Genomic DNA, 21,791 nt, shown 5'->3' with positions numbered 1-21,791 from the left:
TATGCTGCTGATAAAAATAGACTGGTGTTTCCTGTTCTGACATGGAGTTACATCTAAATACAGAACCCAAGAGATTTGCTTGCCCTTTTTACACTCAAAAGCAGGATTAAGAAAGAAGGGAGAGCTGTCTGGGAAAAGCTGATTCATGGCACACTGAGATTGCAGAGTAAAAATGAAATTTTCAGGATTTTGTCTAAATGCTCCATAACCTCGCATTTTAAGAAGTTTGCCACCTTTGACTTCCTTTCCTGCCTTCAGCTGGAATTTACCACTTTCCCAGCAATGTGGGATGAAGAGAACATGTTCCTTCTTTCAGCTACAGCTGTATGAAGTCCAGCCTCAGAGTACTTCTCAAAATATTCAACAGGACATTTTAAAGCAATAAAAGTTAATTAAACTCTGTATTGCCAAAAATTCTCAAATTAAAAAAAAAAAAAAAGAGTAAAGGAACTCCATTAAAACAAACAAACCAAAAATCCCAGACAAATCCAACAAAAATGCACACACGCTACCAGATTAAACCTGCTAGTCATACTAACCAGGATCTGGCCTACTGTCCTTGCTTTGAAACATGGTCATTGCTTCCAGATTCAAAGCACATACACCACGCATAAAGGCTTTCTTCATCGTGTCTTCATACTGATCTCTTTCACTATGCAGTTGCAGAAGCTCAGATCTTGTCAGTTCCAAAGCAGCAGTTAACTACAAAACAGATTAAGGAAACAAGTCTCTCTTACTTCTGAATGCAAACTACAAACACATTCATCAATTAATTTTAAAAATAATTTACTATATTTACAAAGACAGAAGTTTTCACTTGAAAACCTCTGCTTCACCAGAGATTAACAGCTCACTGTAATTTCTTTGTAGTACAGCACAATATTAATAATATAGCATATTAAGGAGAAGACTATTCAAAAGATATAGGACTGTCAGACTCTACCTAAGCAGAAATATATCTTTGCAAGCTTTGGTCTTTTAGAAGTTGGCATCTGGCACAGATCTCTGCAGAAATATGGGTTCATTCAACAGAAGAGCAAGTCTTCTCTGACAATGATTTAAGTATAAGGGTAAATTTTCATCACCAGTGTCTCTTCTCTACATACTGTAAAAAACTAAAAATACTGAGAAAAGATCAGATCAAGTTGCTACTTACGGTTTTTGTGCTGTTAAGACACATTTGGTAAGTCTGTTCTTAAAATTCTAGGTTTAATTTCTTGCTGAAATACAAACTTCTTGAAAGTGATATTTTAAAACTGATTATTTAGCGTGCACCAATGCACAGCTTGAAAATTTCACCTTAAGCTCTGAAAATTCCTTAACAAGCTTAATCAGCAAGCTAAAGAAAAATCAAACTTAATTTCAGCCTTTAACAGAATAGCTATTACAGAAAAAAATATTGTACTCATCATGATCATTCAAAGTAATAATGGTCTTCTATTTGCATTGTCTCCTTCATTAAGACCTCAAAATGCATAGCTCATACTAACAGAATGCTGTTAGAAAACAAATGGCATTCCCATTAGTAGGAAAACAGAAATCTGCCTTATTTCAGGAAGGCACAACTTATTTCATCTGTGTATGCAGATTGGCAACATTTTATATCGGTGCAGGAAAAAAAGGCACGTTAAAAACATTACAAAGATCTTAGATCCATTCAGATCTTCTTGCATAGTTGGGAGCTCTGTTCTACTGGAAAATACTCGTGTTTGTTAGGTTTGCTGAGAAAGACATCCTTTGGAGGAACAGGGGTTGGGAGTTAAGGGGCAAAAGAAGAAAAAAAAATTTATTTTACCTCTGCAATTTTTGCTTCAAAATCATTGGTGAGCTGAACACATACATCTTCTGCCTTTAACTGACAGGCTCTTGCTACTTTGTCTTTCCATTTTTCTTCACTAACAGAGCGCCATGCAGCCCACACTTTCTTCATCAAAGCTGTCTGGAAATGTTTATCTGCCATTCTAATTGCATATTCCTTAGGAAGTAAATACAAACACATAACAAAAAAGTTCTGGGTTGTTAAAAAGCTCAGTACTTTACTGTGGATGCTTGTTTTACAGCTTATTAGGTCCTGCAGTGAAGTGTTACACAAGCAGCATCAGCTGCTCAGTGTTGCCTCTGCACATGTGCCAATGCACGTTACTCTCCTCACCATGAGAAACCATGTTTGTGAGCTCCTAGGCTACACACAACAGTGGTCTTACTCTTAGTTTAATGACACCCAAACAACAACCTCACATACACAGTGTAAACAGACATATGAAGCCATTTGTTGGGTATGTGGCACATTTGGATTCACTGTAGGAATCATATAAAACCTGTTGTCACAAAGACTGCAGGTAGTTATCATAAAACTTACATTTTGAATAAATTTAGACTTCAGGATTGTTTAAAAACTACTTTAAAACAACTCTACTATTCTAGTCTATTTCAAAATAGTCAGCAGACAACAGATTTTTTCCCATTCCAGAGAGTATTCTGACAGCAACATTCCTTTTAGAACTGATCTTTTCAAACTGTTATTTGTCAAACACATCAAAATAGAAACACCATGATTTCTTCAAACTGTAAAAAGAAGTGCAGCAGCTCTGACTCTTTTGAGTTCAGAGGTTTAATTTTCACAGCATTTTGATTTTGTGCACATACCTCTTGTTTGGCTTTAACATGCTGAATCCGCCACAGTGTAAACTTTCTCATCAATGCTACTCTCTCCTTTTGCTTTTCTAATGCTTGGGTCAAGTTAGTAATTACCTGCAAAAATATTCATTAACACTATTTCATTATCTATGATCACCGTAAGATCAAAGATAATGTACTTTATGTCTCACTTATTTTTCACTTAAAGCACTTACTGAAATTTCCCCTTACTCTAATCAAATAAGAAACAAGGATCAAAGTTCAAATGAGAAGTAAAATTCCTGTGGCTTTGACACTCAGATTGTGGTACTTCCACGTTGTAGTTTTAGGAAAAGTTCAACTGAGTTATTTCCTCCTACATTTGGTGGTTTCTGAACTACTTTCTCATAATTAAATGTTACCACAGCATAACATCAGAAGAATGTCTTATTTCAAAGAGACTTTTAATAAATCAGAAACATTTATATTAGAAGTTTGTTTCACTTGTCTGAACAGAATAAACAAGCTAAGTTGTTGCTATAAACCAGAAAAACCTTATTAGAAATTGTTACTCTTTTTAGAAGATCACATGAAAGATACTATATAAGCTTCAAGCAATTAAAACGTTTGAGAGGCAAGATGTCATACTGGACAGAGACTGCAACCCAGCAATCTCTAAATTTAATGACTACACATGAAGAGCTGAGGTTCCCCAACTAAAAATTAAGACAGGTATGATGCAAATTTGGTAGACCAAATCTGAATATTACTCCCTACTTCTGCCTAACTTCTTAAGCTAGATTCTGCCATTAGTCATATATGAGCAACTCTAATGGTCAACAGTGGGACTCAGGGGAATAATGCAAAGTTATTTTAACTACTGCATAAACATTGTTGAGAACAAGATTTTATGACAATACATGCTAGCATATGTTAACATTATATTCCATTTGTTACAAGTAATAATTATTGAATATACACTAATTAAATGAATGATAACTAAAATTAAAATAGAAAACAAATTAAATTGATATATTAATTACTTTTGTTGAAAAAGTATCATAAAAATCAATTTTCAATGCTGCATACATACTGCTACACATTAGAAGTCTTAGCCTAAGTTTATTTTTGTTAATCAGCATATTTTTGCAAATAAATTAGATTCTTATTACACATTGCAAATCTTAATTCGTTACAATGTGTAATAAGACTCTAATACTTGTAATATTTGTGGGGCTGATGGACTCTGGTTTATGTCCATATGAGGATACAGGAGATTTCATAATTATGGAATGATATGCAGAAGCATGGAAGCACTGCCACCTTCCATTCAGGTGGCAGCAATAGTAATTTTCTATTCAAATGTTTGGGGTTTTTTCCTTAGAATCAGAACTTTAAAACTGGCTGAAGAAACAATTTCTTTGGCAGCAGATAATGAAATAGAGCTTTCAAAGTATCACTGAGAATTATGGCACATTAAATATGACTGACATACAATGACAGCCAATAGAATTAGATGTTTGAAAGTTATAGGCTGAAATAGCCATGCACAAGGTACTAGTTACATGGTATAAGACTAATCCAGTTATTGCAAAGTTACAACATTTATATTTGCTTGGTCTTTCAGATTAGTGTGTTTTCTAGATGAACACAGAACACTATCTTCATTCACATTTTAACTCTTGTAATGTATGTTTTTTGAAAATTTAAGTAGGAATTAGAAACCTAAACTCCATTAAGTGTTCTCAAGTACTAGGTAATATTTTCAGGGTAGCAGAAAGAAAACTTATTTATGTTGGGTGATTGCAAAATTGCCAAGATTTTATATCCACTTTCACACTTCTAGTTAATATTCAAGTTGTTTGCACTGTTGCCAGCAGGAAAGTGTAAACCAGAGACTCCAAATGTCCAATCTTAAGAATATGTACAAATGTCGAATTCCTAAGAATCTTAAAATAGAGGCTCCTCAACATTTAAAACTGAGGAAAACCAATCTAGTGATTGAAAATTTAGAGGCTTTTGAAATATAAGAGCTAATAAACTCACCTATGCCTGTGTGAGTTCTTCATGAAATACATGAGAAACAAGACTAGACTCCAGATTTAAGAAACAAACAATGCAAAACATAGCACATATGATGTGCTTTCTTTGTTAGTATAGACAACTCTATTAGCAACCATGATTATTTTTCTACTATACAGTCTGAATGTATTATTTACTTCTCTATGTTACTTACTTTAAAAAAATGTTGTTCAAAGAGACGGACCAAAAAATTTAGTGTAGATATTTTTAAACAGAGAGGAACTGTTAAAATATGAAATTGAGTTACTACCTCATCTTTCCTGCTAATAGAGATTTCATAAGTACGAAGTAACTCTTTCAGGTTTTCCATCTCATTCTGCAGTTGTTTCACTTGTGTGTCATGTTTCTCTTTCTCTTGTCTCATTTGAAGCTTGTGTTGTTGAATCAAATTAAGTTCCCAAGTTTTCAGTTCAGTCAGAATATTTGTCTGAAAAGTTAAAAGGATGACAGTAATGCAACGAGTTTATTTCCTCTCTATAATTGTCATCTTAAAACACTTAGCAATTAAGAAGACACAAATATTTGCAGTGATACCTTCATTACACAGGCTGTGTACAGCTGTATTACCACATAAAATGAGCTACTGAATCATGATATCAGCACTTCCCTAATGGAGACAGTTATTCCAAAGTTTTTTGAAAAAAGATATTCTGTGCTACACATGCTTATGTGCAATATGCAACAACAACAAAAAATACCATTCTCTCAGCAATCACACTGAAACTTCTCCTGCACTAACTCTACAATACAATGATATCTGTGAATGATTTTTAAGGATTCCATACAATATAAATACCTTAAGACTTCCACTCCAGACATCAACTATATTTTCTATTTGAGTGACTTTTCCATCTGGTGAAGTTAATTCCGTCACTGTGGTTTTGCTGACTTCTCCTGGACCATGTGTGGAAGAAGTTGTTTCTGGAAGAGCAGGTTGTTCCATACCGGCCTGCTTCACTGATGTTGAGACTAAAAATGAACAAGAAAATAAGAACTGACACTCTGGAAAGGCTGACTGGTCCACACTTTTGATAGAAGTCAGAAGACAGACAATGGCAAAAAGGAAATAAAATATTTATAACACCAGAAATGTCCTTTACCCACATAAGAAAAATCAATCCAATTCTAATACATGCTTTCTGGACACACATATTTAAGCTGACAATCCAATTGTAACATAAGTAAATTCAAAAGTAGTGCTCCCTTAAAATACAGTATCTTAATATACGTTAATTTGAAAGAGAATGATCACAGCAACCACCAAAAATACAGCCAGAAATACCATCTCTAAGTGAAGGCTTTTTGACAATTAACATCTCAGGTAAACAATCTACTAACTTCTGCCTTCTTTCTCAATGAGCCTGTAAACACCTGAAGTCTGTGCTGTTCCTTTACAAATTCACAAAGCAGCCTGTGGATATATTTTGATGTTAATACATACCTGCATGCATTTTTCTTAAAGCCTTAAATTTGTTCATCTAATTAGCATTCAAGCAATTTGAGAAAGGACGTATCTACCATTAATTTATATAATGCCTTATACAACAAATCCTCACTTTAAGGAGCTGTGGTACCACTAAAGCTAGTTTGCATGCATTTGAGCTGATAATAAAGTTAATATTTAAGTAAACTTGGGAAGTAAAATATTGGTTTATATTTAGTTATTCCTTACAGAAAGTTTGTTATTAGAGTTGACAACTGAATAAAAGAAAATTAGAAGAGATATTAGCAGATTCCTGCTAATAACAACAAACACAACAACTTCAAAAAAATACTCTCTTTTTTCATAAACAGAAAACCTCCAACATTTTAGTCTTCACTTCTGAAAACAAGTAATGTCTGATGGGTACTATTTTTTGATTCAATCAAGAAGAATTAAGCTTATCTGTCACAAAGCAGTATCTTCAGTGAACATTAGAAAAGTGTGTTTTGAATTTATTTAAGGCAGAGCCTAATGGTTGATATTCCTTTACAGTTATTTTTACTGTTAGGTCTCCTTTCCTAAGGAAATGGGAAGAGTTGTCTGGCTAATACTCTGCCACAAAACTACTACACTCATGCTCCAAAACAAAAGGGAAACAAGGAAGAACTGCGATGCAGAAGCAGTTACAACTGCTTTTTGATATTTCTCCCAATACACAACCACACATCATAAAATTAACACCAGCTTGAGCTAAAGGAGTGCCATCTAACACACCATTTCTATAGACTAAATGTTCTCCCCTATAGCAAAAGCAAAAGACCATAAAGAGATTATTCCCCATGACAGAGTAAATTAAAATCAGGCTTTAGCTTTTTGTCATTGTTTCTCCTGAAAATGACAGAAGTATTGCTAAAGTAGTGGCAGAATTTGAATACTTGTTGCTTTTAAAAATGTCCAAAGTACATGACATGCCAGACAGATGATCCAGATTACTTGAAATACATCTAATTTCTGTGATGAAGAATCTGGCTGGCATATGGCAATAAAATTATCTGGCTCTGTTACCATTGTCAAACATTCACAGTTCTGTCCTTCACCACTTTTCCCCGTTCCTGTATGTCACTCCTTCCTTCAGCTGTAACATGAAATGAATGAAGCTTTGTTTTTATTTTTAAACTTCTACTACTTGGTTAGACTACACAGAACAGTTTGTAAGATACCTTAAAAAACCCAACAGAATAAAATGTAACCAATCAAAACAGGATATTAAAACAGGCTAAGAACTGCCACAGTCTGAGAATCACAATATTACTACTTCATCATTACCTTCCCCCTTAATTCTCCCTAGGAACAGATTATCCTAACACAGCTTTCATTTCTCTCATTTACCATAGGATGTATAATATCTTCACTGAATCCACCAAATGTATCTGTTACATGTTTATAACATCATCTTATGAAATTCATCTTAGCCTTCCAGCATTGCCATAATTTTCTACAGTTGCACACACATTAATTTAATTCTTATTTCTAATGCTCTCCTTCTGTCACCTCTACTCCCTCCATAGAGTTATATGATGTCACTCAGTTACAGTGCACTAAGGTACCAAGGATACTGGAACCATTTGGATATGATAAGTATAGAAATGCACTTTATTTAATAATCTCCACACCCATTTACTGCAACAAATCTCTAGACAGAGGTAATGAAATTAGCTGTTTATCCAGATGTCTGTTACTACAGTTGAGCTTTTCTGTGTTGTTCTAGTATCTGAGTTTTTCTGCTTTTATTAAGTAAATAAGCTCTGACACTGTTCTCACACATTAGATGCTATTAGTGGCCCAAGCTGAGCACAGCAATTTGCTAAAATGTTCTAAGAAGTTTAATGGATATATACTGAGAACTAGAAGGCTTGAAGAGAAGGATTTTTTCCACTCTTTGGGTATGAGTCATCATTGCACATCTCTGCAACAAATAATTTACTGCTCCAGTCTTAGTAATTTTCAAATTTAATCAACTAAACTGATAACAAGAACAGGAAATGAAGTTTTATGTTTCAAAGTTTAAAAACATTTGGACATTGAACTGAATTGAATAGTACAGCATGTTTATTCCAATTACTTCTCTTATCTGACTGAAAGCTGTTAGGGAAGATACCATGTATACTTAAATTTTCTGCAACAAATAGAGATTACCAGTAATCAGAGTTCTACCACCATAATGGTAGCATCCAGACCAAAGAACACTTCATAACCAGAACTTCATTTCAGAAGGCATCACATGGCATTGGAAACTCTGTCGGTTCCAATACCATCACATGGAGAAGGGGAAAATACATTGTAAACTTGAGAAGTTCTGCAGAAAAGCAAACTTTCAGATTTTAACTCCATCCTCAGCACATTCATTCATTTTGTTTTACAGTCATAGAACACTAACCTATTAATTTACGATTTTGTTATTTAAACACAGTAGCAGCATTAGAGCCAAATGTCAAAAAGCTTGATTTTTAGTATGAACAAGCAAGCCGTGCCAAAAGAATGAAGTTTAACAAAAAAATTAACTGTCCTTCAGAAAAAAACCTGGTAAACAATCCCACCTGATCAGCAGTAGAGGTAGAGTATTAAGCTTGAATTTACACATTAGAGGTACAGTATTAAACTTAAAAGTTTTCTCATTGTTCATTCAAGTCATGTTATTACCATAATGAAAAAAAGAAGATATTCTGAGGGCATTAACACTGTGGCCAGCACTACTTCAATACATAATCACCATCAATCAATAGTAGTGATTATATAGAAGAGTTCAAGATTTTGATCAGATCTTCTCCTCAAAGCTGAAATAACCTTTTTACAACTAGATTGTTTCCAGCTCTATCTCTAGGAGGTATGATCCATCTCTCTAACAGACTGAGAAGACACAGTGATATTTTGAACAGCAAACACATATTTTGATAAAGTAGCAAAGCAAAGGAAACTTGTTTATAGCATTTTAATTGACAGAAGCAGGATGAATCTCTGTAAATATTATTCCCGTCTCTTGTGTTCTCTGGGAAGTTCAGAAGCACCTTTTTTACTGTCTTTAATCACTTTTTTCCATTCTGTGAATGGAAAGAGATCTGTGAACTGCTGCAGTGTGTGTCCCTCTTCCATGGGGTGCAGTCCTGCAAGGACAGGCTGCTCCAGTGTGGGGGCCCCACGGTGTCACAAGTCCTACCAGGAAACCTGCTGCAGCATGGGCTCCTCTCTCCACAGGTCGGCAGCTCCCTGCTCCAGTGTGGGCTTCCCGTGAGGTCACAGTCCCCTCTCAGACATCCACCTGCTCCAGCATAGGTCTGTTTCCTCCATGGGCTGCAGGTGAATCCCTGCACCCCCTGACCTCCATGGGCTGCAGAGGCACAGCTGTCTCACCATGGGCTGCAGGGCCTGGAGCACCCCCTGTCCCAGCTTCTCCAGTGACCTTGGTGTGTCCAGAGCTGTTCCTCTCACATATTCTCACTCTGTTCTTCTGTGGTCACTATTACAACGATGCAAAACTTCTTTTTTTGTCTCAAATCTCTTATCACAGAGGCATTACCACCATTTCAAATTGCCTCAGCCTTGGCCAGCTGCACTCCCATCCTTTGGAGCTTCCAGAGCTCTGGTGGACATGAAAGAGGCTTCTGGCAGCTTCTCACAGAAGCCACCCCTGTAGAACCCCCACTACTAAAGTTTGGCCATGCAAACCCAATGCAGCCCAGAAAAAAAAAATAAAAAGTAAGAGCAGAGTTATAGGGAGACAGGAGACTCTTTGGGGTGGCTGGTTATAATTTTCAGACAAATGCGATAAAAATCAGAGTATAAAGTCATGTACCAAAATAGCGCAAGAGTCTTTGATTCTGATATTCTTTCTTACGAACAGCAGTATTACACATCACAAAAAAATCCCTTACAAGACAATATTCCACTCAACTGGGAGACAAAACTCTAAGCAGAGAGCACTGAGGACAATATCCAAATTAAAATTTGCTCCATATTATAGTTCCACATAGCTGGGTTTGAAATTTTCTACTGTTTTAACAGCATCAACTCAGGCTGAGAAACAGTTCCAGCAGCTGACATTAACTGCTCGACAAATCAAGAGTTTTGCAAGTGTACTCGAATCCTGGCAATCTGTGACTTATAATGTGACTGATCAACAATGGAAGAACATCCAGAGCAGATAAGTACTCTGCTCATGGAGCTCTGGAAAGAATACAGAGAGTGACCACAGCTGCTTTAAAGGAAGCTGACGTAATCTCAGCACAGGACGGGGCTCTGGGTGGCCTTTGTTTCTCACAAAAGGCTGCACCTTTTGAGGGAATCAACTGGTTGTGTAAGTGGCCTTAGCTAAGCGTGAAGCGGAACGCATTTCTGTGCTACCCAGAGAAGCATGGCTTGAGCCGGCACACAGCATTAAAAAAAGCAAACAGCAAAATGAACTTTCAGCATAGCAACAGACTTGAGCTGGCTTTAACCCACACACACTGTCTCAGCAGGTGGGGACAGCTCGTGCCGTGACAGTTCATGTACAGCTTGTCATGACAGTTCCTATACAGAGACTGGCAGCAGGAGTCACAGCTCACTGCGATCTGCAGTGTACTGCAGACATTCTGTGGTTTGACATTTTGCTGTAATGTTCACCTAAATCCTGCTCAGACTTTGGCTAACTCACAGCTCATGCTAAGGCCTGGTGTATCCTAGGAGTGTGCCATGAAGTCAAGGCAAGATATGATGGACAGAAGGGCTAAAGGTCATCATGCAGCTGTCATCACCTACCACTCACTATCTCCTGCAGCCTTAATCCTTCCACACAGATTGTCTAGCAGCTGCTTTAGAACCTAAAAACCTAAAGAAATAGTATTGACCAAACTTCCAAGTTGGAAGGTACAAGTATGTCACTTGTTCCTCTAAACAGCAGACATAAAGCCGTCCACAAGGGTTATAAAAGTGAAAACAAAAAGATAGCTAAATATATTTAATATTAAATAGAATGATAAAGAATAGAAGTTAGTTTAAAATAAGTTTTGCCTGATTATGCTTAGCTTTCTAGAAAAGAAATAATGCAGGTGTATTTGTTTACAATTTCTTCTGAAGCAATATTAACAGCAAAGCAAAATTCTCAATCTAAATGCTAGTGACAGAAGCAAACAAGACAATTAAAAATATCCGTGTTACTAATGCATCACAAGACCCTAAGTTTAGTGTCTTGTGATGCATTAGTAACATAGATAAATTAAATACCAAGAAATAAATTAAAATTAGAATAACAGGATTGAATTAAAAAAGTAATAATGACATTCATGCAGTGACATGATTAGTCATTACAAAAAGCCCTTTTAAGGTCATCCTCCCTTTCATTGAACCATTATTTCTATATGTTTCTAAATTTCTCTATCACAGCCCTACCAGCTTGAGCAAAACCAGCTGTGACACATCAAATGTCAATCAAGTATACTGTAAGTAAGGGTATCCCTTTTTCTGTTATTACACCAACCATCTTTAAACATCAGCCCCACAAAACACAAAGAACTGCCAGCACATCAACACTGTCATCTGAAAGTGATGCCAGAGAGAGAACTCTTCAGGGAGTATGCCTTCCTACATTTCTTGTTGCGAATGCAAATGCAAACGTACTGCAAATGACATACATGTATTTTTCAAACTAAAGCTATTAAAAAATATAAGTCATCAAAGTTGTATCATTGTTCGTGTAAGCTCAACACATAGCCTTGGGCGTACTACCTGGAGTATTATGGTGAGTGGCATAACCTGTTAACCTGTAAATTCTTTCAGATGGTCTCTTTTCTGAGGCAGGTTCAGGAAACTTTGAGACACACTGCTCAAACTTCGGAGTCACTACAGTATAACGAAACAGGTCTTCATATTCATCCTGTTGCAAAGTGGTGACAAAGAATTATAAAACTATAATTACATTTTTAAAAATTAGGCATATGTAAAAAGAAGTCCATATTGTTTTCTATAATTTTGAGAGGTTTCTTTTTAATTACTATGGTGTAAACAGAGAGGATTTCCCCTAAAGCTGCAAAAGTGAGTTGTTTTCCCACAATGACTATAATAATTTAACTTTCATTTGTTTAATGTTCACATTCCTTCTGATTACAACTAAATGCACTGCAATAGCTGCACAGAAAGACTCTGTGAGATTCCAGCATTGGATACTACAATAGGCATCTAAAACAAGAACTGGAAAAAAACTCCAGTTCCAGATCATCTAAGTTATTAATCGGCCCTTATTATTTCTAATGACTACTAGTAGTGCTTCAAAGAAAAACATGTATTTTTATAGCCATGACAAAGATGCTACTGAACACAGTCACACTTCACACTCCGTAACATTGCAATTTCTCTGGTGGAAGTTGTAAAGCCAATCATCAAAAGTGATTTGATTATACACAAGTTTTTTTAGAGAGGATATAATTATTCTCACCTTATTTATTTTTAAAATTATACAGGTATATGGAATGTGTATATATAACTTAGAAAGAAGCTTTCCTATTAAGAAGCTAAAAACCTATCTAACTGGTATGTGGCATTATGCTATACACCTAAGTAAGCCAATTAATATTTTTTTTGAAACCTCCTAATGAAAGAGATTTTCAGGATGAAGGTATTCAGTGTTCATTGTGAAACTGTAAACAATCTGTATTATAACTTAAACATGCAATCTAGTAATTAATTAAACAAGTACCACTACTAGTTACTTACTACAACAAATCTACTAATTAAAGCTTTGGAAAACAATGCCCATTGGAAAACACTTTACCAGGTCACTAGCAGTTATTTTTACTTCACTTAGTATTATCACATTAGTTCTGTTATTAGTTCTGTTATATCACATTAGAATCCTAATGAGGTCAAACCTCAAAAACCAAGTGTGAATTCAAAAATTAATTTCCACTTAAACCTGGGGGAAGTTAGAGGGAAAACAATCAATGAAAGGTATCAATTACATGCAATATGTTTTTGAATCTAACAACCGAAAAGAATAATACTTCAAAACTCTCAGTGTAACTTGTATATTTTTGTGTTTCGACTAATTAGAGAATTTAAGAAGCTAGGCTTGGTACATTTAATCTGCATTCTAGTTTCCATTTAAATGTCCATTTCCCATCTTCTAATCCATCACATTCAAAGTAGAAGCCTAAATAAATGTATACGAAGCTACAGAATTACAAATACATGATGTATCTTTTGGACACGCAAGTGTGTCACAATCCATGTAAAAGGTATAATTAGCTGCAAATCAACAAGTTACTAATTTTTCTACAGACATCTTTCTAAATGTATACAGTTTAAATTTTATAAGATATCAAAAGAAGAAAACAGATATCTTTAGATCTGTTACTCAATCAGGAACTGCATGGAACCATACAAAACTCCCTGCAGCAAAATCTCATCTGAGTAAAAAAGCCAATAAAGCCTTAACTAATAAAAATGAAATGATTCTGCAGATGTTAGATCACACCTCTGTCTTCTTCTAAGAGATCATGCAACCAAATAGCAACTTAAAACTAATTCTTCCCAACAAACAAGATAGTTCTCAGACAGAACTGATCCAGCTGCTTCCATGATCAATTCAAAGGACCTAGTAGGTTAGGTGTCAGATGCAAGTGGGTGTCTCACGTTGAGTCACCCAATTTATTCACTATCACACAATATGTCTTACTATAGACATGCTTAGCATTCAAAATATGGGTATCAAGTTATGTCAGGAGATTTTTTTCAAGTTCTAATTCTTTTATTAATACTCAAAGAATCCAATCTGTACAGGAATACGCACTCTTACGCGCCAACAGAAAGTGTCAATAAACAGCATCCAGTGACAAATCTGGAAATAAATGTTTATAAATTACAATATTACAACACTGTTGAAATGAAGTTGAAAGGCAAATATTAAAGAAAGCACAGTATCCCAGTTGTAATCAGAAACTTAAGACACACAAAAAAGAATCCTGGAGACAGCAGTGGGAATATGTATGGAAACACTGAGTGATTAAGTGTATTACCTCAGTCTTAAATGCTCCATAACAAGTATGCTGCAACTGGAATGCAATATTGACCAGTACATTTAAAATAAAACCATAATAAAATTAAAAACATATCTTTGGTTTATTATTGTGGTTCTGCTTTTAACAGAACTTTCAAGCTGTTCTGTCAACTGCAAGTAATTCTGTTAATGTATGAAACTACAGGAATGTAATTCTATGACCTGAAGGTCTGTGGAGTTTTGACTATTTAATGCCTTGATTTTGTAGAAGATGATGTAGTGATGCAATGAACAAATGGCACAAAAAACCCAACCAGATGTTTTTTGATAATTTTTTTCTATTTTTTAAATTAAAATCTACAGATACTGCAAAGGATTGTAGTCAAGGTTACTAGACAATATGACAAGAACAGATTGAATGGATAAAGTCTTGCATAACAATTATAAGTAATGGACATTCTCTAAGAGCCAGTGGATTTCTTTGTCATAAAAAAGTAATGAGCTGGCCTCTATTTAAAAGCAACATGTTATCAAAAAGGCCCAAACAAAGAAAACAGAACAGACCTTCCAAAATTATCTACATGGAGTATTGTAGTTCCCTGTCAACATTCCTATTGATCAGCTGTGACCTCAGTGCTGTTCTTTTCCAACAGTAACCAACTCCTACCAGGGGTAGCTTTGGGCTTGTCTAGTTTGGAGAAAAGGAGGCTAAGGGGCCTTGTTGCTCTGTTCAGCTTCCTGAGCAAGGGAAGGGAGAAGAGATTCCCTGGGAGACGATCCCATCTCGTCTCCCTAGGACTCAGGGATGGAATGAGTGGGAATGGTTCAAAATTGTGTTGGGGAGGATCAGATTTGACATTAGGAAGCATTTATTTACAGAGAGGGCAATCAAACACTGGAATGGGCTTCCCCTCGAGGGAGAGTGTTGGATGCCAGGAGCCTGTCACTGTTTAAGAGGCATTTGCACAATGCCCTGTAATAACATGCTTTAACTTTTGCTCAGCCACAAAATGGTCAGGCAGTTTGGCCAACAATTGATATGGAACACTTCCAGCTGAGCTATTCTTCTCTAGACATGTTCTCATTCACAAAACAGTCACCCATCAGTATAAGTTTATCGTTATCTACCAGGTGGCCTTAGAGCCTCCTTGATAATCACAATCAGGTCATAACAGAAATTTCTGGTCCTTCAAAATTTGTAGCATGATGCTTTTATCTTGTTCTCTGACTACAAAAAGCATTGGAAACACACATGCATTACTATTCCTAAACAAAGATTATGAAAACTTATTCATGAGATACAAGCACAAATAGAGATGTACATGAACTGTGGAAATTAATTGCCCCATAGAAAGTTGTTTTAAAGGTACAAGTCAATCCAAATTGTAAAAAAAGAAAGAAGAAAACCCCTTTAATTAAACAGTGTTGCTACTGTATATGCCCATTTCACTACGTGAAAAATGTGGAGATGCACTTCTACAGGGCAACTAGCAAAATATGTTATTGCCAAAACCGCCCTGGTTTGGACTGTATCCTACCGAAGCAAAAAAATCACACAATCTACTATGCAAATAGGAATAAACAACTATTAAATTATGAAAATCTGCTGCTTTCAAAAGAATGGTACAAAGACTTTATCCAGTATCATTGCATCCTCTTGAAAGCATGACGAGCACAGAAAAGGCAACCCCCAGTATTATAGTTACAGAATGTCCTAATGTATTTGATGCAGCAAGTAAAAAAACACAAACCAAAAAGCAATAATTTCCTTTCTGTGATTAACTTGGCCATAATACTACTCCAAGGAAAATAAATCCATTTAAAAAAATTCAGTTTTTACAAAACTGAATCGTGGGGGAAGCCTAAAATATAGTTAGTCTTCATCTCTCAAAAGTCATGGGTTTCTATCCCACTGTGTCAAATTCTGGCTTCTTGATAAGACTTAACACAAATAAAGAATAACACTAGGAAAAAAAGCTGAGAAAACTACCTATTTTACTTGCAGCAGATTGAAGTCTATAGTTTAGGTAAGAATTTTTACATAAAGTTCTTGTGAAATGCACAAAAATGGAATCTAACTGAACATATTTTAGTATCAGTATTTTTTGCAGTCTACTTTGTTTCTTTTCACTAATATTTTTATTATTTTCCTATGTACGTAAAATAGAAAAAAGATGAACATTTAGTTAGATTTCCTCACAGTTATCCTCTACCAAATAAAATGCCATGACAGTAAATCAAATTATATTGCCTTTGTCCTACCTGAGGATCTGAAGAAACAGAACTGTGCTGAACAAAGTCATTTGGGAAAACTGGACTTGTGCTTTTCTCCTCATCAGATGACATTCTGCACAAAGTAAGTCTATAAAACAGTAGAAGCTGAACTTCATTTTTCAGTTTCAGTACATAAATATATATTCACCAACATTTTCCCCAGAAACAGATCCTGCTGTTACAACTGAATCAATGCCCATTCTGTGCATTAAACTGATTGAATAGTCTCATTATATAATGCTGGAAATGCTCTGATCCAAACCATACTCAATATAATGTAAATATTTTCACTAACTTATAAGAGAACAAGAAAAGACCCCAAAGCAACAATGTCAGCTGTTGCAGTTACAGATATACTCCTGTGTCATTTTTATTCACACTGTATTGCCTTATAGCTTATCAGGCTGTTTCAGTATAAAATTCCCACAGAGCAACATAAGAATGTATAAGCTACACTGTGCCCACCCACTATGTTACCTCAGCCACAGCCCAAGGTAAGACAGTGCCCTGAACACTCCTGTTCGATACCCTGGATCTCACTGGTCAACATCAGCCTCCCATCACTATTTTGAGTTTCAGGCCCAGGAACATGAACAGCTATGGAAGGACAAGTAACACCTTGGGTTCAATAAATATCAATCATTCCAGCAATTTCTTAGCAAGACAGTGAGGCATTCTTTGCATATTTGGGAAGTAGGCAATGTTGAAGAATTGATAATAAGCTTGAAGACCTTGTGAAAGATATAGGTATCTTTTAATCTAATACAGCCTCATATAGGTCTTTCAGTGAAGAACTGAAGCTCTAGTGGTAAGATTTGACAGAATAAAGGGAAAAGGACTCTAAAGAATATGGCAGAGGAGGGAAAGATGAATTACAAAATGAGGGGAAACTGAGTTTTATAAAGCAGGGTGAGTCTTTTAATGAATGAATGGCAGAGTGATACAGGTGCCTGATGCACACGAAAGACAATTAGACCCATTGACTAAGGAGTTGTTAAGAGAGAAGGCATACCACCATAAATAACCAGAGGAACTAACTGATTGTACAGTGTAGCAAACAACTTGCAAGTAAAAAATATTTTTAGAGAGATCTTTACAACTGTCAATTATAATATTCTTGTTTTTTAAACAGATGCATTTTCTGACAGAAATGTAAATTTTAAATTGCTAGTTGTACCATCATAAAACTGGCAGGAATATCCTACTTAAACACCACCAATGTTTCTCAAAGTATCAAACCCCCCACATAGTTCTCTATATAGGAATACAGATAGAAATTAATTTTCCTTTTCCTCTTTGAGCTGATCTATATACTGATTCTTCCTGCACCACAAAAGGTCTCTCTGCCATGGATATTTTTACACCTTTCAGAATGACAAGCTCATTTCTGTGCTGATGATGGATGTTTAAAAAACAATATAAAGATAGTTTCAAATGCTGAGATTTCCTGTAGCTCAAGGTTCAAAAGACACGATCATCATCTTCCTACTTCCTTCAGAACCTTCATATACCAGCCACATTTTTAAAGTATAAAAATGGAGTCTAATGAAGGTTTACTTTGTACTTTTTATTCCTGTACATCTAGGAGTATATAACAGAAGAAATACTACCTTCATCAGCTCCACTTTTTTCACTGCCTCCTGGTCTGATAATTTTCTCCTTTCCTCTCTCACATGAGTTATTCCTTATATATATCCTTGGTTTTAGCCTCTCTACATAAGGAAACAGCTCTATACTAGCACTCTACCTTCTTCTAGCTGATAAGGTCTTTCAATACCAAAAAACACTTCTGCAATCCTAAAAAGTCAACTTCAATTTCATATGCATTCCTACATGGTTTCTCAAATCGTGGATTCTGACTACTCTAAAAACCCTGGATCTATTCAAGGATGTGCGTGCATTGGTGAAGACGACAAAGAACCAACTATCTAGCATTACAGGAATTATATGTGTGCTTGCAACCAGAAGTTCTAAAACTTGTTTGTTCAATAACTTAAGACCACCATCCCGAGTTCTGTTTTCAGTTTTCTAAGATCATGCCCCTTACATGCAATCAAGTGGATCTAGCTCTCTACTTATCACTGAAACTACTCTCTGGTCTTCCAAAACTCAAAAGGTTCCTTCATCGCAAGTGACAAAGCAAAGTGACCTCAGTCACTCATACAGCTTCCCCTCAAGGCCCTTCACCATCCCCACTGCCCTCCTTTGGATGCTCTCAAATAGCAGAATGTCTCCTTTACGCTGTGGCACCCAGAGCAGCCCCCAGCACTCGAGGTGAGGCTGTCCCAGCTCAGAGCAGAGCAGGACAATCCCCTCCCTTGCCCGGCTGGCCATGCTGTCCCTCATGTCCCCAGGACACGGGTGGCCCTCCTGGCTGCCAGGGCACTGCTGACCATGTCGAACTTGCCACTGACCAGGATTCACCAGACCACTCCAGTGGAGATGTTTTCCAGTTTGTTCTTACATCCAGGGTTGCCCTGTCCCAGGTGGATTTTCTGCCTTTGAGGAAATCAACAGCCCTATCTAATTTAGTACTGTCAACAAACTTACTCCAATGCCTGCATCCAAGTCAATTAAGAGGTTGAAAAGCACCAGGCCTAAAATGAAGGCCCTGTGGAACCCTCTAGGGGCAGGTCCCCAGCCTGATGTCACCCTGTTCACTGTAAGCCTCTGTGCCCACCTCATGAGCCAGTTACTCACCCATTACGTAATGCATTATCCAGCTGTGTGCCGGACATTTTCTCCAGAAGGATACTGTGAGAGACAGTACCAAAAACTTTACTGAAATCCAAAAAGATCACATCAGCTGGTTTCTCTTGATCAAGTAGATGGGTCACCCTGTCTAAAGGGAATTAAGTTTCTCGGGCAGGATCTTCTTCTCATGAACCCACCCTGGCTGTGTTCTATGACTGCATCAATGTTGCAGACCAAAGCAGAGAACTCATCTCTGCCTTGTCAATGTTCCCATTTTTGAGGTAATCATCCTCATCATGTAACAGGATCATGTTATTTCTGGACTGCCTTTTATTATTGACATATTTTTAAAAATTACTTCTTATGTCCCCCACAGTATTGGCCAGCTCCAAGTCTAACTGAGCTCTGGCCACATAAATTTCTTGTCTATCATGGAGAGCTGAATTTCTGTATTTCTCCCATGTAATCTGACTTTGCTTCCACTGGGCATATGATTTCCTTTTTTGCCTTAGCTTCAGAAAAAGATCCCTGCTCAGCCAAGCCAGCCTAAGAATAACCTGTCAGCTTTGATCTCAGTGAACAAGCGCTAAGTACCACAAAATACCAGATAAGTTCTTAAAAAAGAAATCAAGGGATATTAAGAGACCACCTCTGGGTCAACAAACTAATTTGCTAAGCTGCAAATAATTATATGGGGAAAGACAAGTGAGAAGAACATCCTCAAGCTTACCAGGTTCTTCTAAACTTATCCAAGCATCTGCCAAAATATATTTCTGACTTCATTAAAGAAAGATTCCTGCTAACAGCAGCAGTTTCTTCCAAACCATAAGCATACAACTGCTTTAAGAAACAGGACGCAACTATAAAGACCTTGCTGACTCAGCATCATTGCTCTCCTCCTTAATTTTGAATTAATTAAGCTGTGCTCAGGTTTTTGTGCATTTGGGTTTGTTTTTAACTAAAGATGATGCTTTCCAAATAATTTAGTGTTTCACTTGGATCAGAGGACTCAACATCTAGGAAAGAGAATGATGGGTAAGGTCAGAACAGACCACAGTGGGTCATCCGGTCCAGACCTGCTGCTTAAGCAAGGTCATCCTAGAGCACAGAGTACAGGATTGCATCCAGGTGGTTTTTGAATATTTCCAATGAGGGAGACTCCACAACCTCTCTAAGCAATCTGTTCCAGGGCACAGTCACCTATGCAATAAAGAAGTTTCCCCTCATGTTCAGGTGGAACTTCCTGGGCATCAGTGACTGCCCATTATCACTTGTCCTACTGCTTGGCACCACTAGAAAGAGCCTGGCTCCATTGCCTTGGCACCTTCCCTTCAGATAATTATAGACATTGATGAGGTCTCCTCTCAGTTGTCTCTTCTTGAGGCTGAACAGGCTCAGCTCCCTCTGCCTTTCCTCTTCAAATGCTCCAGTCCCCTCATCATCTTTGTAGCCTCTGCTTCCCCACTCCAGCAGCTCCATGTCTCTCCTGTTCTGAGGAGCCCAGAACTGGACACAGCACTCTGGGTGCGGCCTCAGCAAGGCTGAGTACAGGGGCAGGATCACCTCCCTACACCTGCTGGCAATGCTCTCCAGGATACCATTGGCATTCTTGGTGGTCACAAGGACACGCTGCTGGCTCATGGACAGCTTCTTGTCCACCAGGACCCGAGGTTCTTTTCCACAGAGCTGCTCCCCAGCAGGTCAGCCCCAGGTGCCTGAGGCTGTTCCTCCCCAGGTGCAGGATCCTTCATTTGCCTTTGTTGACTTTCAGATGGTTCTTCTCTGCCCATCTCTCCAACCTGCCGAGGTCCTTCTGAAGGGCTGCACAGCACTCCAGAGCGTTGGCCATTCCTCCCAGCGTTGTGTTCTCAGTGAATTTGCTGAGCAGGAATCTGCCCCTTCACCCATGTCATCCAACTCTAAACAGTTCTGGGCCCAGTACCGAGCCTTGGGGACCACTGCCAGTGTCCCTGGACAGAACTACAGTGTCCCTGATAGAACTACATCTCCTGCCAGTAGAGGCAAGAATATTCCTTGCCTTTAGCCGTACCCCCTTGCAAAAACAGCGCTGCTCACGCTTTCAACTCCTCACTCCAGCAGCTCACAGCTGCCCCCGAGGCCGACAGCGCCCACACCGCGGCTGCCATGGCAGCCGGGGATAAATCCGCGGAGTGTCCCACAGAAACCAGAGAGGCACAGGGCTAGTCAGGCGGCCGCGAATACAGTAGATCATGAACAGGAGATTCCCCTTTCCTTTTCTTATATAGAGCTTTCAAGGCAACCAGCCCAACCAGGGAGTGCCCACTGGCACCCCCAGGAAACTCGGGGTGGGGCTGCGGGCGCAGCGCGGCCCCGGGCAGGAGCAGAGCTCTGTGGTGTGGGAAGGACGGCGCGGCCCCGGGCAGGAGCAGAGCTCTGTGGTGTGGGAAGGACGGCGCGGCCCCGGGCAGGAGCAGAGCTGGGTGCTGTGGGAAGGACGGCGCGGCCCCGGACAGGAGCAGAGCTCTGTGCTGTGGGAAGGACGGCGCGGCCCCGGACAGGAGCAGAGCTCTGTGCTGTGGGAAGGACGGCGCGGCCCCGGACAGGAGCAGAGCTCTGTGCTGTGGGAAGGACGGCGCGGTCCCGGCCCCCCCCGCTCACCTGCGGGCCCCGGCCGCGCCGCCCTCGGCCCCGACG

General features: G+C 38.1%; 1 protein-coding gene across 5 annotated transcripts in view; it reads right to left on the bottom strand.

The window, feature by feature from the left end:
• Positions 1 to 21,791, bottom strand: part of POC5 (POC5 centriolar protein) — a 27,858-nt gene extending 6,067 nt beyond the window's left edge. Inside the window, exons 1-9 of one of the 5 annotated variants that reach the window (XM_063180530.1) lie at positions 19,122 to 21,455; positions 16,410 to 16,509; positions 13,941 to 13,988; positions 11,882 to 12,029; positions 5,495 to 5,667; positions 4,949 to 5,125; positions 2,647 to 2,751; positions 1,796 to 1,975; positions 540 to 702 (exon numbers count right to left, since the gene is read on the bottom strand). In XM_063180530.1, the coding sequence (XP_063036600.1) occupies positions 540 to 702; positions 1,796 to 1,975; positions 2,647 to 2,751; positions 4,949 to 5,125; positions 5,495 to 5,667; positions 11,882 to 12,029; positions 13,941 to 13,988; positions 16,410 to 16,509; positions 19,122 to 19,159 (1,132 nt within the window). In that variant the 5' untranslated portion in view covers positions 19,160 to 21,455. Of the gene's footprint in view, positions 1 to 539; positions 703 to 1,795; positions 1,976 to 2,646; positions 2,752 to 4,948; positions 5,126 to 5,494; positions 5,668 to 11,881; positions 12,030 to 13,940; positions 13,989 to 16,409; positions 16,510 to 19,121; positions 21,457 to 21,755 lie in introns of those variants that run through there. The other 4 variants (XM_063180532.1, XM_063180533.1, XM_063180531.1 and 1 more) reach the window with 4 other exon arrangements.

The sequence above is a fragment of the Melospiza melodia genome, chromosome Z (assembly GCF_035770615.1).
Source record: "Melospiza melodia melodia isolate bMelMel2 chromosome Z, bMelMel2.pri, whole genome shotgun sequence".
Taxonomy (NCBI): Eukaryota; Metazoa; Chordata; class Aves; order Passeriformes; family Passerellidae; genus Melospiza; species Melospiza melodia.
The sequence above is the reverse complement of the archived record's forward strand: the minus strand, read 5'-3'. Positions and strand labels throughout refer to the sequence as shown.